This window comes from Ambystoma mexicanum, chromosome 10 (assembly GCF_040938575.1).
Source record: "Ambystoma mexicanum isolate Mex_15411 chromosome 10, UKY_AmexF1_1, whole genome shotgun sequence".
NCBI lineage: Eukaryota > Metazoa > Chordata > Amphibia > Caudata > Ambystomatidae > Ambystoma > Ambystoma mexicanum.
The window spans coordinates 646,898,369-646,915,179 of record NC_090932.1 but is presented as its reverse complement, the minus strand read 5'-3'; the positions used below and the strand labels follow the sequence as shown (position 1 = coordinate 646,915,179).

The 16,811-nt window shown below is 48.6% G+C and overlaps 1 protein-coding gene across 6 annotated transcripts in view; it reads left to right on the top strand.

Moving 5' to 3' along the window:
- LOC138491615 (ubiquitin carboxyl-terminal hydrolase 48-like) overlaps positions 1 to 16,811 on the top strand; it is a 1,427,336-nt gene that overhangs the window by 1,329,403 nt on the left and 81,122 nt on the right. For 4 of the 6 annotated variants that reach the window (XM_069618240.1, XM_069618239.1, XM_069618238.1 and 1 more), the window contains one exon: positions 13,145 to 13,206. In XM_069618240.1, coding sequence (XP_069474341.1) covers positions 13,145 to 13,206 — 62 coding nt within the window. The remainder of the gene's footprint in view (positions 1 to 13,144; positions 13,207 to 16,811) is intronic. The other 2 variants (XM_069618241.1, XM_069618237.1) reach the window with 1 other exon arrangement.

The window sequence follows — 16,811 nt, the reverse complement described above, 5'->3', positions numbered from 1 at the left end:
CGACGTCGTGGATGGCTCAAAGCTACGGACTTTCGGCAGGACGTCCAGACCAGAGTCCTGGACATGCCCTTCGATGGGAACAACCTGTTTGGGAAGACAGTGGACGATTCCCTTCAGGCCATCAAGGCGGATACTGAAACGGCCCGGGCCCTTGGAGTCCTGCAGCAGCGACGGACGCCCTTTCGGAGCGGCGGAGGCAAGGGCGCCTCCAAAGGTTCCGGCGGCGGTTTCGCTTCCTACCGTCAAGCGGCCCGCTCGTCGTCGCAAGAGGCCTACAGAGGACGAGGCAAGTCTAGCGGACCCCGCCGTCGTCGCCAAGGAGGTCAAGGTGGCAAGGCCGCGTCCAAGCAGGATTGAACCGGCCGTGGGGTCGGGCCCCCACCGAAGCACCCCGGTGGGAGGCCGGCTGGCGGGCTTCGTCAGCGTGTGGGAGTCCATCTCCACCGACCGTTGGGTGCTGGACGCCCTGGCCCGGGGCCACGCGCTCGAGTTTCAAAGAAGGTGCCCGCGCGTCCCCCCCGTGGCCAGGAAAGAACTTCACGTCCCTCAGCTTCTCCTGGAGGTAAAGGCGATGCTCAGAAAGGGCGCCATCGAACTCGTCCCAAAGAGGCTTCGGGGCTCCGGAGTCTACTCGCGATACTTCCTCGTGAAGAAGAAGACGGGAGGATGGCGCCCCATCCTAGACCTGCGACGGCTGAACAAGTTCATCAAGGCGCAGAAGTTCCGGATGGTCACCCTCCAGCACGTCCTGGGTCAACTGGAGGAAGGAGACTTCCTATCGTCGTTGGATTTGGAGGATGCCTACTTCCACATTCCCATCCTAAAGGGGCACCGAAAATTCCTCAGGTTCGTGGTCCAAGGGCGTCATTACCAGTTCAAAGCCCTTCCCTTCGGACTACCGTCGGCACCCAGGGTATTCACCAAGTGCCTCGCACCGGTGGCGGCGCAGCTGCGCCGCGAGGGGATTCACGTCTACCCCTACCTGGACGACTGGCTCATCCGCGCCAAGACGAGGGATCTCGCCGTGGTCCACACGTCAAGGACCGTCCAACTCCTCACGGACCTGGGATTCTCCGTGAACTACGCCAAATCCCACCTGGTGCCCGCGCAAGTCGCACTGTTTCTGGGAGCGAGGCTCGACACAGTGTCCCTTCTGGCCTCCCCGTCGGAGGAGAGGACCAGGACCATCTTGGGCAAGGTGCAACGGATGTTGGTGGCCGACGCGGCCAAAGTGAGGTCCATCAAGTCCCTCCTCGGGATGATGTCTTCCTGCATCTACCTCATCCCCATGTGCAGGCTCCGGATGCGCCCGTTGCAAGAATTCCTGGATGCGCGCTGGATCCAGACAACGGGCAGCTTCGAGGAAAGGATCAAGCTCGACGAGAGTTTCCGACGAGCGATACGGTGGTGGGGCACCCGCGCGCATCTGACGGCGGGCATGGACTTCCAGACCCCAGCCCACCAGGAGACTGTGACCACGGATGCCTCCCTGGAAGGGTGGGGAGCGCACACCGAAAATCTGCACGCAAGGGGACTCTGGCTCCCGACGGAGAAGTCCCTGCATATCAACGTCCTGGAGCTCCGTGCAGTGTTTTGGGCCCTCAGGTCCTTCCTTCCGTCCCTCAAGGGCAAGGTGGTGAGGATCTTCACCGACAACACCACCACCATGTTTTACATCAGGAAACAGGGCGGAACCAGGTCCCCAGCGCTGTCCAAGGAGGCGCAGGACCTGTGGCATTGGGCCGTCGCCCAAGGGATCTTTCTGGTGCCGTTTCATCTGGCAGGGATAAAAAACACCATCGCCGACTCACTCAGCAGGGAGCTGCGCTCGTGCCACGAGTGGGAACTACGGCAGGATCTGGTGGATCGCCTCTTCCGACGGTGGGGCACACCCCAGATCGACCTGTTCGCGACGGCGACGAACACCAAGTGCCGGAGGTTCGCCAGCAGGTTTCCCCAGACGAGGAGCATGGGCGATGCCTTCTCGTTCCCCTGGGAGGGCCTGTTCCTCTACGCGTTCCCTCCCTTGCCTCTGCTAATCCGGCTCGTCAACCAGCTCAAGAGGTCACGGTGCAGGATGATCCTCGTCGCACCTGCGTGGCCGAGGCAGATATGGTTCCCGGACCTTCTGGACTTGTCAGCGTCCCCGCCGATCAAGCTGCCGGCGGACGCGGATCTACTCTCCAGGGAAGGAGGCGCCATCCTCCACCACGACCCGAAGTCGCTGAACTTGCAGGCCTGGCTCCTGCAGCACTAGAGTTTGGAGGATACGACATACCGGCCGATTGCAGAGAGGTTCTTGCAAAGGCCAGGGCGTCCTCGACTCTTAAATGCTACGGACACAAATGGAAGAGGTTCTCTGTCTGGTGCCACGCACAGAAGATTAACCCTCTACGGATTACGGCTCCCCAAGTACTGCCGTACCTGCTGACGCTGGCCAAAGCTGGTCTGGCACACGCGTCCATCAAGATTCATCTTGCTGCGATCTCCCGATACACCAGAACCACGGGGCGGACGTCCTTGTGGTCTCATCGTCTGGTGAAAGAGTTCATGAAGGGACTGTTCAGATCGTTCCCGCCGGTGAAGGCTCCGGCCCCGGCGTGGGAGCTCAACGTGGTGCTGACCAAGCTCATGGGACCTCCGTTCGAGCCTCTGCACTCGGCCCCGTTGAAGTTTCTATCGTGGAAAACAGCTTTTCTTGTGGCCATCACCTCCGCACGACGAGTGGGAGAGATCCAGGCCCTTTCCTGCAAGGCCCCGTACTTGACTTTCCACGACACGAGGGTAGTGCTCAGGACGCACCCCTCCTTCATGCCCAAGGTACCGTCGGACTTCCATCTCAACGAACCCTTGGTGTTACCTGTGTTCTTCCCGTCGCCTTCGTCGCCGGCTGAGAGGACTTTGCACTCGCTGGATGTAGCTAGAGCGCTGAAGTTCTACGTGGACCGCACGAAGGGTTTTCGGAAGACGTCACAACTCTTTGTGAACTTTGGACCTGTCAATCAGGGGAAGGCTCTCTCGAAGGCTTCCATCTCCAGATGGCTCTCCGGCTGTATCATGTGCTGTCACCGGTTGGCAAACCGACCGCTGCCTGGCCGTCCGAGAGCCCATTCCACCAGAGCGATCGCAGCTACCACGGCGTTCCTATCTGGTGTGCCCCTGCTGGACATATGCAGGGCTGCTACGTGGAGATCGACGCACACCTTCACGAAATTCTACTGCGTCGACCGGGATTCCAGGGAGGAGTCCAGGGTCGGCCAAGCAGTGCTGCGCAACCTGTTCGCCTGAGGTGAGCCTGGTGAGGAGGTAAGATGCTTAATGTTGAGTTGATGTGATGCTTAATGTTGAGCCTTTGCCACCTCCCGTGGTTGTGCATGTGTGTACTGCTATGTATTCTTTATTCATGAGCATGTGAATCCATGCCAGACCCCATGCTGGAGAAGGAACAAGTTACTTACCTGTAACTGTTGTTCTCCAGCATGGGTCTGGCATGGATTCACATGCGAACCCTCCCTCCTACCCCTCTGCGGCTCTTCACTTGGTCATACTGCCACTTCACGTGCTTCCAAATCTGAAGATGGCTGCCAGAGGCGGTGCTTAGGTAGAGGGCAGTCATTGGCTGTGGTCAGTATGACGCAGAGACCAGTGATTGGTTATTACTACGAAAGACAGATCAGAAACGAAACTGATACTGGTTTTTTCTTTACCGAGGATTCCCAGCCTGACGACGGGGAATATTCATGAGCATGTGAATCCATGCCAGACCCATGCTGGAGAACAACAGTTACAGGTAAGTAACTTGTTCCTTCCTCTATGAAGTACTTCCTAAAACAAAATTAACTGCATGCTAGATAATATAAATCAAGAAAAAATTGTACGAATATGACTGAATCCAGACTATCGACTCCATTAAAACGTACAAAACCTATGCTGAATATTCCCAGTTTTTTAGAAAGAAGGAATGGCGTTTGTTGTATTTAGTAAAAGGTCCATGCGACAAATTCCATCGTTTGTATCCAAGATTTAAGTTAAATCAACTTCACACGTTGGAGCGAATATCCGTATGGAAAACCTTCCCAACTCTTAGTGGGGAATTGAGTTGTTGCCTATGTAAAAATTCCTTACAGAGAGAAACCTTAAAACACTTAGTGATTTACTATCCGCATCTCGAAGATGTCGAAGATGTAAGAAAAAATAAGTTAGGTGTTTTTACACCCTTGGATCTTGAATTCTCTCGTGAAATATTTTGGAAGCGATGTATGGTGGGGAACAACATGCAAATGTTGCTGGCTTTGTACAGTTTGCTACTGAAAATTGAAGAATTTTTAATTTTGTGTAATGAGACTTTGGAGTACTAGTTGTGCAATGCTCGCTTGCTTAAACCTCTAAGGTGAACATTTTGTTTCAGCTATCTGAGAAAGATATTCTCACCCTATGAGCGGATGATTGTTTAGTTTTGTAAATGTTTTTGTATGTAAACTGAAAAATGTAGTGATTGTCAATTATGAAGATTCCTTTTGTGATTTGTTTTTACAATTGTTTAAAAATATGGTATATTTGTAAAAGTTTGTAAACTCAAACTAATAAATACATTTAACAAAAAAAATGTAAAAAAAATTAAAAAAATTAAATCAGTGCTCCTGCCCTCTTTCAGGACGGGGGAGGTTGCGTTAGACCATGCCATTAGGGTGGCAGTGGACATCGCCAACATGAGTTTCCGGCAGATGGGAAACTGAGTCTACTTTCATCGGCAAGAATGCTTGAAAGTCACAAACTTTTGTCAGGACATTCAGGGGAAGGTGCTGGGGATGCCATTCAACAGTGAAACTCTGTTCGGGAAGGCGGTCAACAAATCCCTTCAAGCCATAAAGATGGATGCAGAGACGGCACATTCCCCTGGCACTCTAAAGCAGCATCACTTGTCATCTTTCTGCTCCTCCAGGGGGAAATCAAGCAGATCTTCTCAGGGATTCTCCACATCATACAGACAACCTCCACCATCCTCCACACAGAAAGCCTACAGGGGTCACTCCCAGTCCTACGGTAGCAGAGTTTAAAAAAACAAGGGGTGCCTGAATTATATCTATGGTCCTTCAGGCGAAAATACAGGAAATATAACACAATAGACCAGTAGATAGAGTATGACTCACTTTTTGATTTCACAATACATATTTTTATTTAAAAAAAATCATAAAAAAAGACATATTATATCTGTTCCAAGTGTCTCACAATTTTCTGCTCACATTCCATTTTCCCATCAATCACTCATACTCACCTCATAGCAATACTGTTTTGAATTTACAAACATGATAGTGTAAAACCTATCACTATCCACAATTGTATTTCTGCTAAATATTGTTCTCTTCCTTTAATACAGGTGATCCTATCTGTATATCAACATTCCAACAGATTTAGGTCAAAACATGTCTCGGTTGTCAAAGCAGAACATCACAAATCATGTCATTTTGTTGATGCAACCTTCATCAGGACAAGAACGCAAATCCAAATGTGTATTGCTTCATATACACTGGGGTGAGCCACACCATCTCTATGTGCAGTTCATGGAGGAGGTACAGATGTTGTGGATTAATCCCAGACAGGCTCTCAAGATCAACCAGTTTTATATAACTTGGCTTCAACCATTCATCATAGATCCATGTTTTTGACACTGTCTCTTCTCCCATTCTCTTCTGTATATAATCAGAAAACTCTCTCTCACAGTGTGGTGTAGGATCTTTTTCCTCACTATGTCATCCACGGCTATTCCTTATGCAAGAGGGTCACTTGTGATTAGCATCAGCTCAACCCTTGTCTAACCAATTTGTTTTTGGTTAAGTTCGAGTACATTGTCATCCTCTATCTACTGGTCTATTGTGTTATATTTTCCTACGGTAGTGGAGATCAGCGTCGCCCGCAGGGCAGGGTGCCTATGCTCAAGCAAGCCTGAACCGGCCAAAACATCGGGACCCCAATTGTGCACCCCGGTGGGAGGCCAGTTGACTAGGTTTATCAGCTAGTGGAAGAAGATCACCACACACAGATAGGTGCTGGACACACCTTCGAGTTCCAATGCAGGTGCCCTTGTATTCAACCAGTTCCTCATCAGGAGCAGCACACCCCTCAGATCCTGGAAGAAGTGCAAGCCATGCTAGTGAAAGGAGCGATAGAGCTCATTCCCCAACGGCTCCGGGGCTCCGGAGCCTGTTCCAGATACTTTCTGGTCAAAAAGAAGACAGGGGTTTGGATACCCATCCTGGACCTGCACCGTCAGAAGAAGTACCTGAAGTCCCAAAAATTCAGGATGCTTACGTTGCAGCACATGCTCGGCCAACTGGAGAAAGGGGATTTGACATTGTTGGAACTAGAGGTTGCGTACTTCCATGTCCCCAAGTCCAACACTACCAGTTCAAGGCCCTACCATTCGGCTTGAAATCGGCCCTAAGAGTGTTTACAAAAGGCCTGGCCCCGGTGGCAGCTCATCTGCGTCTGCAGGGAATACACGTATACCCGTATCTGATGATTGGCTGATATGTGCCCGCTCTCGGGAGCTTGCCGACGAGCACACAAAGTAGACTGTCCCATTACTGTAAACTATCCGAGGTCCTGCTTACCGCCATCGCACAAAGCGCTGATCCTCTACACCAGACTCAACACGGTGGCTTGCCTGGCGTCACCCTCGGAGGAGAGACTAGCAGCCATTCAAGGGGAAGTGCAGCAACTGTCGTCGGCGAAGACGGCCACGGTACGGGCCATGAAGTCATTGCTGGGCATAATGTTGTCCTGCATCTACCTTGTCTGTCTTTGCAGGTTGCATATGCGACTCTTACGGGAATTCTTGAATGCACTTTGCAGACAAGATCCCCTTCAACAAGGAGTTCCGGCAGGCGATTTAGAGTGGTGGGGGATGCGCTCCCACATCGCCCAGCGGACGGGATTTCAAACCATGCCATACCAGGAGATGGTCACCACAGACGCCTCTCTGGAAGATTGGGGGGCTCACACCGAACGTCTACACACCAGAGGTCTGTGGCTTTCAGAGGAGAAGGATCTGCACATCAACATCCTGGAGGCTTTTTCGATCTTTCCCTCCGGTGAAGGCACCTGGCGGGCATGGGAACTCAACATAGTCCTGACAAGACTTAGGGGGGAACCTTTCAAATCTATGCATCAAGCCCCACTCAAGTTTTTCTCATGGAAAACGGCATTCCTCGTGGCCCTCACCTCAGCCAGACAAGTGAGTGAGATCCAGGCCCTGTCCTGCAAGCAGCCATATCTGACTTTCCACGAATTGAGGGTGGTGCTGCATACGCACCACTGTTTCATGCAAAAGGTTCTGTCTGAATTCCACCTCAACGAGCCTTCAGTGTTAACTGTCTTCTTCCGGAAACCTTCGGCGCCAACAGAAAGGACCCTACATTCGCTGAATGTTGCTAATGCCTTGAAGTACTGCATAGCACGGACAAAGAGTTTTCGGAAGTCTTCTCAATTGTTTGTGAACTTTGGACCTGTGAATAATGGGAAGGCCTTGTCCAAGGCTTCCATCTCAAGACAGCTCTGTGGCTTCATCATGCACTGTCACCGGCTGGCCTCTGCCAGGCTGCCCGAGAGCCCACTCCACCAGAGCGATCGCTGCAACAACAGCCTTCCTTTCTGGTGTACCTCTGCTTGACATCTGCAGGGCTGCGACGTGGAGATCCAGGCATACCTTCACAAGGTTCTACTGCATCGACATGGATTCCAGGGAGGAGTCCAGAGTCGGCCAGGCAGTGCTACGCAACCTGTTTGCTTGAGGTGAGTCTGTTCCAGGGGTAAGTGTTGATTACTTCTGTGGAGCCTTGCCACCTCCCGTGGTTGTGTAATGTGTACTGCTGTGTATTCGTCATTCATGAACATGTGAATCCATGCCAGACCCCATGCTGCAGAAGGTTTAAGTTACTTACCTGTAATTATTGTTCTCAAGCATGGGTCTTGCATGGATTCACATGCAAACCCTCCCTCTGGTCGCTCTGCGGCTCTTCTTGGCCATTCTGCCACTTTACGTGCTTACCAAATCTGAAGATGGCTGCCCGAGGCAGGGCTTGGGGAGAGGACTGTCATTGGATGGGGGCAGTATGACCCAGAGGACAGTCATTGGTTTAGAGGAGAAATACAGTTTTAAAGTGAAAGTGAAACTGTTTTTTCTTTTACAGAGAGTTCCCAGCCTGACAACGGTAATATTCATGAGCATGTGAAACCATGCCAGACCCATGATGGAGAACAATAGTTACAGATAAGTAATTTAAACCTTACACTGCTTTGTAATCTATTCACAGCATGTGAATATATGAAAGGTCCAATGCTTGAGAAGGAATTAGATTCATACGCGACTCTCCCGCCATCCCCACATTGGCTCATTTTTTGGCTCTTAGTGCCACTCTTGTGCACTTGCCAAATCTGAAGATGTCCGACAGGGAGGAGTTAAGTGATGTGTTTCTATTGGCTCTGGGCAAGATGACCTAAAATGACTGTATTAGAGCACAAAAGTGACTGAAGGTTTTCAGTTAAAGTTTAAACTGCTCTGTGTTACAGAGGATTCCCAGCCTGACAACAGGAAATATTCACAGCATGTGAATTTATGAAAGATACCAATGCTGGAGAACCGGAGTTACAGGTAAGTAACTAATTCCTTCTTTATCATCCTTGCCCTTCTAGTGAAGTTGATCCCTGTTGATGGTAGATCACATCCGTCTGTTGCTGGAGTCTCCAGATGCCTTTCCACCTGCTCCATGTGGAAAAAGTCACAAAACAGTATATCCTTCTTTCATCTTATCTGTTGTTCGTTGTTCCTTGTCCTTGTCAGCACTACAATACCTCCTTACTTGTATCCAGCTTGTGCCTCAGTTCCCGCAGTAAAGCCAGTAGATAATGATAACATGGAAGACAAAGTATTTCATGGTTGCTGAGAAATTTGGTTATAGCCAATGACAGAATGTAAGTGTCACACTTGAGAACCAGAGTGTCTGAATGAACCAAGTGATATGGGGGGATGAACCCCAATCTACATCCATACCGGCCCCTCAAAACAGTTACACATTATCAAGTACTTCATGTTAATAAATTCCACAGGTTATAGGAAAGGCTGTGGCAGGGTTCTGATAATTAATTGCAGGCCCTCTGAAGGTATCCCTGCGTGAGCCTTTGGTATTGACCATGAAAGCTTTACAGTTATAGTCGTCTCCTACTTCACCCTTTGATCCCTTTCCTCAGTGCTCACACCAGTGCTTAATGCCTTAGCCTTGGTATTGCCAAGCCGGCAGACAACATTTTACAATAACTGTTATACTGACAGCATCTTGCACTGGAGTGTGTGAATGGAACACTCCTCTCACCAATTCCCAATGTTACCACATTTTTTGAAAATCCACTGAGATTATCCAGTAGCTTGTTCCTACCAAAGCACCAATACTTGGTAGAGGATCACCTCTGACACATAGTTTCCTATTTTACCACTGCTATGAAAATCACAGCTAAGCAGAGACATGTAGAAAGCTTTTCGTTTTTTTGTTCCCTTATTGAACCCCAGCTCAGAAATCAGGAGCGGGATGATGGAGAAGAGTATTTTCCTTGAACAGACAAAGAGATCCAAGAAGGGGTATCCCGCTTTTACAAAAAATCTTTGCAACTTCTCTAGCTGGCAAGTTAGAGACAGCAGGTTGACTAATATCCATGTTTATAAGCTGCTTTCCTGTGCACATGCAACATTGATGTGGTTGCCCCTGCCAGTGACGTAAGCCATCGCACAGGGTTTGCCTGTCCTAACACACATGCCTGCAGCCAAGATCATGCCTTCACAGGACTGATGGGCACTCAGCCATGCTGCAAAGTCCCAACTGTTTGAGGAACAAAAGGCCTCCAACGTTTTCCAATGTTTCAGACAGAGTATGCCAAGGATTGCCCACACTCCACCCAACTGCTGATGTCTGATTAAATCTGTGAGAGCTGATCCAATCAGAATTCTTTCCTCTCGCATCCTTCTGACAGGCACCTTTGTAGGATGGTCTTCTTTCTGGTGTCATCAGGATTAGTGCTTCCCATGTCTGCACCTTGTTGGTCAGTCATGGAAGAGGAGGGTAAAACGATGGCAGACAAGACATCTGGCTCCATGAACTACAGACACACTTGTGGTTATGCAGTCCCAGGCTTTTTTTACTTGTGGGACTTCTAGGGAGATTTTGCCACACTTCTCTGGTTAGGGGAGTACAATCATCTAACCCAAGGATAGAACAGGGTTTCCACCCAAAAGGAAAGACCAAAACTCTTCAGTGGAGAAGCTCTGGCAAGGCATTCAGGCTTAACTCAAGAGAGGATGTCAGGGTGGTAGTGGAGTCCAGTTATTCCCAAAAGCTTCCCCTAAAGAAAAGACAGCACTGCTGTAGAAGAAAAAATATACACTTTAGTGAAATCATACCTAGATTTTAAGTCAAATGGGTGGTTTGGATTAAACATAACATAGTAAAATGCACTGTATGTATAAAGACAGTAATGGGCAATGAATATCATAACTGCTCCTAATACTACATTTAAGCACACTAGTTGTTTGTAGGCACTATACATATAGGCTAAAGGGTTAGGAAGAAACCAGAAACCTAGACAATAATATCATACAGGTATACATCCACGATCAGGACCCAAAATGCCATCCTGTACCTCTATTACATAGTAACATACATTATATAAATGACCACAATACACTAATGTAGCACCTAAAGGGGCAAAGAGGGTTAACACATTAGCAACCAAGCCCACAGGACCATCAAAAGGTAGGTAGGACACAATTAGACGTATAGCTCCAGACACACAAGGTCTCATTTCTCTCCTAGAAATGCAGTAATATAAATGTAACCAGAAGATAAACATAGTTGATAAACACAGTAGCAATTAATTTCTATAGGACTTAAAAAGGCATTACAAATCAGTGGCCCATGCTAAAATTCCAGTTCTTTGGCCCAACAACTCCGGGGTCTCAAGTGTGGGGCGCGGACAAGGGGCCAGGAAAGATGTCCAAATACAGGCAAGTACCTTCATTTTAAAAGAATTTGATATGAGTGCTAAAGTTCCCCATATGAAAAACAGATAGTCTGTAGGCATGTCCTTGGTTATACCATAAAGACAGCAAAGTCTGAGTTCCAACCCTCAATTGCGGTGAAGGCAGCAGCCTACCCCAGGGGACACCAGAGGAGACCCTTATGAAGAGATCCATTTCCAGGTTTGAGACCCAACAGCATCAGGGAGACAGGAAGCAATGCAGAATGTGTGCCAATGTACGTTTATGGCAGACAGCGAAAGAATGCGACCTCATGAAACCCATAAATCAGGGTACTCCTGAAGGTAGGTTTCAAGAATAACCCATCAGCCCATCACCCAGAGGTAAGTAATCATGGCTTCAATTCCAGAAAACATGGCTCATGAACAGCAAAACAAACCGTTAAGTAAAAATGTTCTGTTTCAGAGTGCATTACATTATCCGGTCACCTAGGCACTTGAATCCACAACGAATGACAATTAGTCTTCCTGCAAGAATTACCCATCTGCCAAGAGTGAAAAAAATATTGGGTAAGAGAGCAGAACCCCACCAACTGGTTCCAGGTGGCTCTATGGGCAAAGAGGAGCAACCAACCGAAAGGAAATAGAGCCATGAAGGAAACAATGGTGGAAGTAACCTAGGGTGACCCAGAGGAACAGCATATGTGGAGTAGTGGGGTCCAACCATGCTCCTGCTCAACACTAGTTTCCTACCTCAAGGAGCTGCAACCAGGTGGCTAAAACGGGCAGACAAGAGTAGAACAACCCAGAAACAAACACTGCATGAGATATCGAGCCCAACTAGTGAGGAAGACTAGGGGAGGACAAAGGACTGCCCAGGACGGCCTTACAGCAGCCAGAAATGAAAAACAAAGCGGAGAGTAAGGTTGCATAGCCCCGCCAATATGGCTAAACATGATATTGCAATTGCAACAGTATCTTTGTGGCAAAATCGTCCAGCAGATAAGTAGACTTTAGAAATAATGTAGCAGAATGGAGGAAGGGTCTAGGCCTCCCGTAGATGTTCCAAAACTCTTATGAGCTAGCCTAAGCTAGCATGCCAATCATACTCTTGGGCACTCACCCAATGTTTTTTGTTACTCAGCCTACCCCTAAAAACCACCAACTACTCAGGCTGACACAAGTGCATTGTCCTCTCTTGGACTAGGGACCAGTCCAAATCATGGTAGATGGTACAGGACTGGGGTCATAGTGGGGCCATGTATGCACAACAGTCATTTTGGGCCTACCTTTTAAGAAGGGACAGATGAAGGACATCGCAGGAAGGATGTGCAGCATCCAAAAACAAAAACCTACAGTAAGGATAAGAGCACAGAGCCCAGCCAGTACCAACAATGCTGGTCCTAAAATTGCAGCACTGCTTTGTGGCAAATTCCTCGAGTAGGCAAGTAAACCTGCAGACTTCTAGTAGAAATCCAACAGAATGGATAAAGGGCATCGGTTCCTCTTAGGTATGCTCAAACCCTCACAGGCTGTTTTAAGCAAGCCCTCCAATGGCACCCAGGTCCCTCTATTCATTAATCACTCTTCCCTTTCCTAAGAGTTTTCTCTTCAGGAGTTACATGATACGTAACAAAGGAAAATAATTGTTGATTTTCTTATGAGTAATAATAAATGTATTCATTGTCATGTTACTAGATATGTGCTTTATAAGTGAAAACACCAGTCATTTAATATAGCTGAGAGGACAACCTTCCTCATCACATTGGACAGATCATTCATAGGATATGCACAATTAACTATTTGGATGAGGAAAAGCTTTTAAATTGTAAACTAGTAAAACTTGTAGACATTAAGGTTGAATATCCCTGTGTGATCTGTCTAGTTTGGGGAGTCGACGAGCAGCCAGACGGAAGGAGTTCGCCCCTCCTCATAGAAGCCAGGTAAAAACAAAAGTCTCTACATTCTTGATCTCTGAGATCTCTTTTCAGACTGTGGGTGGTTGCATCCTAAACCCCCTTTATTGAATGCATCCTATCATTATCTAATGCCTAACATTGAGTTTTATGATACACTCACTGACATTTTCTTATCATACTCATCATATTTTAATTTTTATTAGCAGTCAAGAAGAAAAAGAAGCTCCTCGAGTCCTGACAGATCCCTGCCCTCTGGAGCAAAGCGGTAAGGATGTCAAAAAAAGACGCCCATCCATAGCTGTGAATCATGTTTGAGTGTGGAATGTGCACAAATACGATAGTGTGGAATGTGCACAAATCCGATAGTGTGGAATGTGCACATATCCTCATCAAATCTATACTGACAGACCACTCAGTCATACTGTTCTTCCAGCTTGGGCGAATATGGACCGTTTTTAGGTGTTATGTATGGATATAGGTGCCTACAGAGCCATATGTGTCTGGGCAAGCATGGACATATGAACACCAAATTCAGTACTGGGATGTACAACTCAGGATTGATTTTCCCATTAGTTTACTGAAAACATATCTCAAATTAGCACATGACGAAAGCCACTACGTCAATCAGGTTTCTCAGTTCAGTGGCATTACCTATCAGTTCATGCCCAAATTCCGAGCAGCCTGATGGTCACTCACCTAACCCCCTGCATTTCCATAGTGGCCATTGTAGTTAATTGTTTTTCAGATAGTGTAATCTGCTAGCCTGTTTTTCTCCCAGAGAAAGGTCCCTTAGCACCACACACACATTGTACTGGACTGTTAATGGCTGTAATAGCCATTAGGGAGATCTTGTGCATCTGAGTGTCCCCAAAAGTACATATTTTCCTCTCATTGTAATTTCCTCACCAAATTTCCAACCTCCTAAACTCAGCAGACCTGAAGAAGAGGAGCCACCACTATTCCATACAGTCAAGTGGCTCTAAATGTACAGTTTATAGATATGCAATGCATCTCCTCTGCCTCCTGTGAAGTGTTTGTGACTCTTGAATTTGCTGAGTCTCTCTACATCTGATCGTATCGCTACTCACTCTGAAATATTGCAATGCCTATAAAAATGGACGGGTCCTGTATTATGCCACATGCTAGTATTTCAGATAACCCTTTCATCAGCAGACTGTCGGGCTGGGAATCCTCTGTAAAAGAAAAAAGTTTCACTTTCACTTTAAAACTGTATTTCGAAGGGATTGTGTCCTCCGACGTATTCCTTATCTTAGATAGAAATCCTTCAGCTTTGCTGGCCTCGGAAAATTTTTTCGCCAGAGGGCGCTGCGCGTCGATGATCGCCGAGTCGATGACCCTCGACGGCCTCCGTGCCGACGTCGACGTCATCCTGCCTATAAAGGCCGCGCGCAGCGTCCGTTGCTCAGTTCCGTTTTTCCGCGCTTCGTTGTGCCTCGGAACACCGTTGCTCAGTTCTCGTCAAGATAACGTATATAATAACTACTATTTACCTCGATATCGATGGCATCCTCCTCCGACCCGACGACCCCTCGGTCCGGTTTCAAAAAGTGCCGAGACTGCGGGAAGAAAATGTCGTTGACGGACCCTCACAGGGTCTGTTTGTGGTGTCTGGGAATCACGCACCAGAGTTCGGAGTGTGAGGAATGCCTTTCCATGACGGCGAAAGCCTTGAAGGAGCGTAGGGGGAAGCTCGAGAGAGGTAGGTCAACTTTAACTTCCTCGAAAGCTTCTTCGGTAGAGTCGAGACGTTCGTCTCCTCACCATAAAAAACACTCTCGATCTAGATCACGAAGTGGCTCCCACCACTCGTCGACATCGAGACACTCGAAGAAGAGACGTAGGAGATCCCCTTCGTCATCTTCGTCGAGTTCTCCTGAGAGAGTTCATTGCCCCACAAAACGCAGCTCGCAAGCTGAGTGGGAGGAATTCAGGAAAAAGATGCTAAGCGTCTTCGAGAAAGCGGCCTCGTCCCCCTCGAAGACAGCTGAGGGTGATACCCCGGGTAAAAAACCCAAAAAATCTAAACGCCGCGAGTCGCAGTACCCGGCGGAAAAGTCAACCCGAAAGCGCCTCGAGCCATCGGGAGATAAAGCATCATCGACGCCATCGTCGAAAACTCCTTCGAAACAGAGGTCGGCGCCATCGACGCCGTTGTCGAAGGATTCATCGGCGCATCAGTCGATCGAGTCGACGCCGACGTCGACGCCGATATCGACGCCGGTGAAGGAAAGAACCACGGCTACTCCACAGCCAACGGTTAGACAAAAGACCTCCGACTCGACGCCGAGAACGTCGACGTCGTTCTCGAGCAGGACTCCGATCCTTTCGAGTTCTTCGAGGCCTAGTACACATTTCTCGACGCTTTTCACGGCGCCTTCGAGTACTTTCACGTCGGTGTCGACGACATCGACGTTTTCAAGGCCTGTGATGATGGCTCCTTCTGCATTGGAAATGGGGTTTATACCATTCCAAAAACCAATGTATCCCCCTTTAACCTCGATTTTTGAGGAAAGGGAGGATTCAGACCAAGATATTGATTTACAGAGGACCACATCACCAGAGCCAGAGACTTTCGCCTCTGAGGAAGGAAGATTAAAAAATCTTCAGGATGCACTTCAGGAAGCTAGTGGCTTGGACACTTCTCCTGAAGCAGAATTTATCAAACCAGACCCAGGAGAACATGCGGAGACTCCATATAGAGCTCTGATGTCTAGAATCATAGAATTTATGGGTTGGTCTGCACCTTCTCCTGCCTTTCAGCAGGATGACCTCACTGACATACTGGACAAGGGCCCACAGGAGGATCCTGTGGTTCCATTTCACTCTGCTCTACAGAGAAGGATTTTGACAAACTGGGAAACGCCAGAAATTATCCCGGCAGTAAATAAAAAACTGTCAACAAAATACAGGGTGGCTAGTTCTGACCCTGAATATTTGTCAAAACACCCTACTCCTGAGAGCTTGGTTGTACAGGCTGCAACCTCATCAGGCAGCACATCTGCATACCCCACTGCTCCGCAGGATAGGGATGACAAAAAGTATGATGCCATGGCTAAGAAGGTTTTTTCTGCCTGTAGCATGGCGTTAAAGTCTATTAACGCGACCTGTACGCTCGCTAGGTTCAGCCACACCCTTTGGGAGTGCGCTTCATCAGCGGCTGACTGCCTCCAAGAAGGAGAGGAAAGGGACGCATTTTTAAACATCATCAGGGATGGTAAAGATGCGATGTGCGAGACCCTACAAACTGGCCTAGATTCTGCTGACAGTATCAGCAGGGCCATGGCGGCAAGTACCACAATCCGCAGGCATGCGTGGTTGAGGAAGTCTGGTTTTGCCTCTGACGTGCAGACCAGGCTTTTGAATATGCCCTTTGACGGTTCTACCCTCTTTGGAAAGAAGGCGGATGACAGTTTGGAGAAACTGCAAACGTCCAAGGCAGCAGCCAAGTCATTGGGAGCTGCTATCCGTCAGAATACCTTTCGTCCTTCGGGATCATCGTGGAGAGGACGGTCCTTTCGTTACTATTCCTCATATGGAAGGGGCAGGGGACGACCGGCTCAAAGAGGCCAAGGAAGATTTACCCGTGGTGGACGGGGTAGGGGAAAGAAAGCCGCACCCGCAGGAGCAGGAGCCACTTTACCTTCGGCAACTGCATCAGCCGCTTCAAAACCACTCTGAGGTCTCCCCTCACAGAACACCAGTAGGGGGCAGGTTAACTCACCATCTGACGGAATGGCAGGCTATTACGTCAGATGCTTGGGCTCTGGAGACAGTGGCCCAAGGTTACTGCCTGCCCTTCCTACATATCCCTCAGAGTCATCCACCGGGGAACAACCCTTTGAAGCTTCC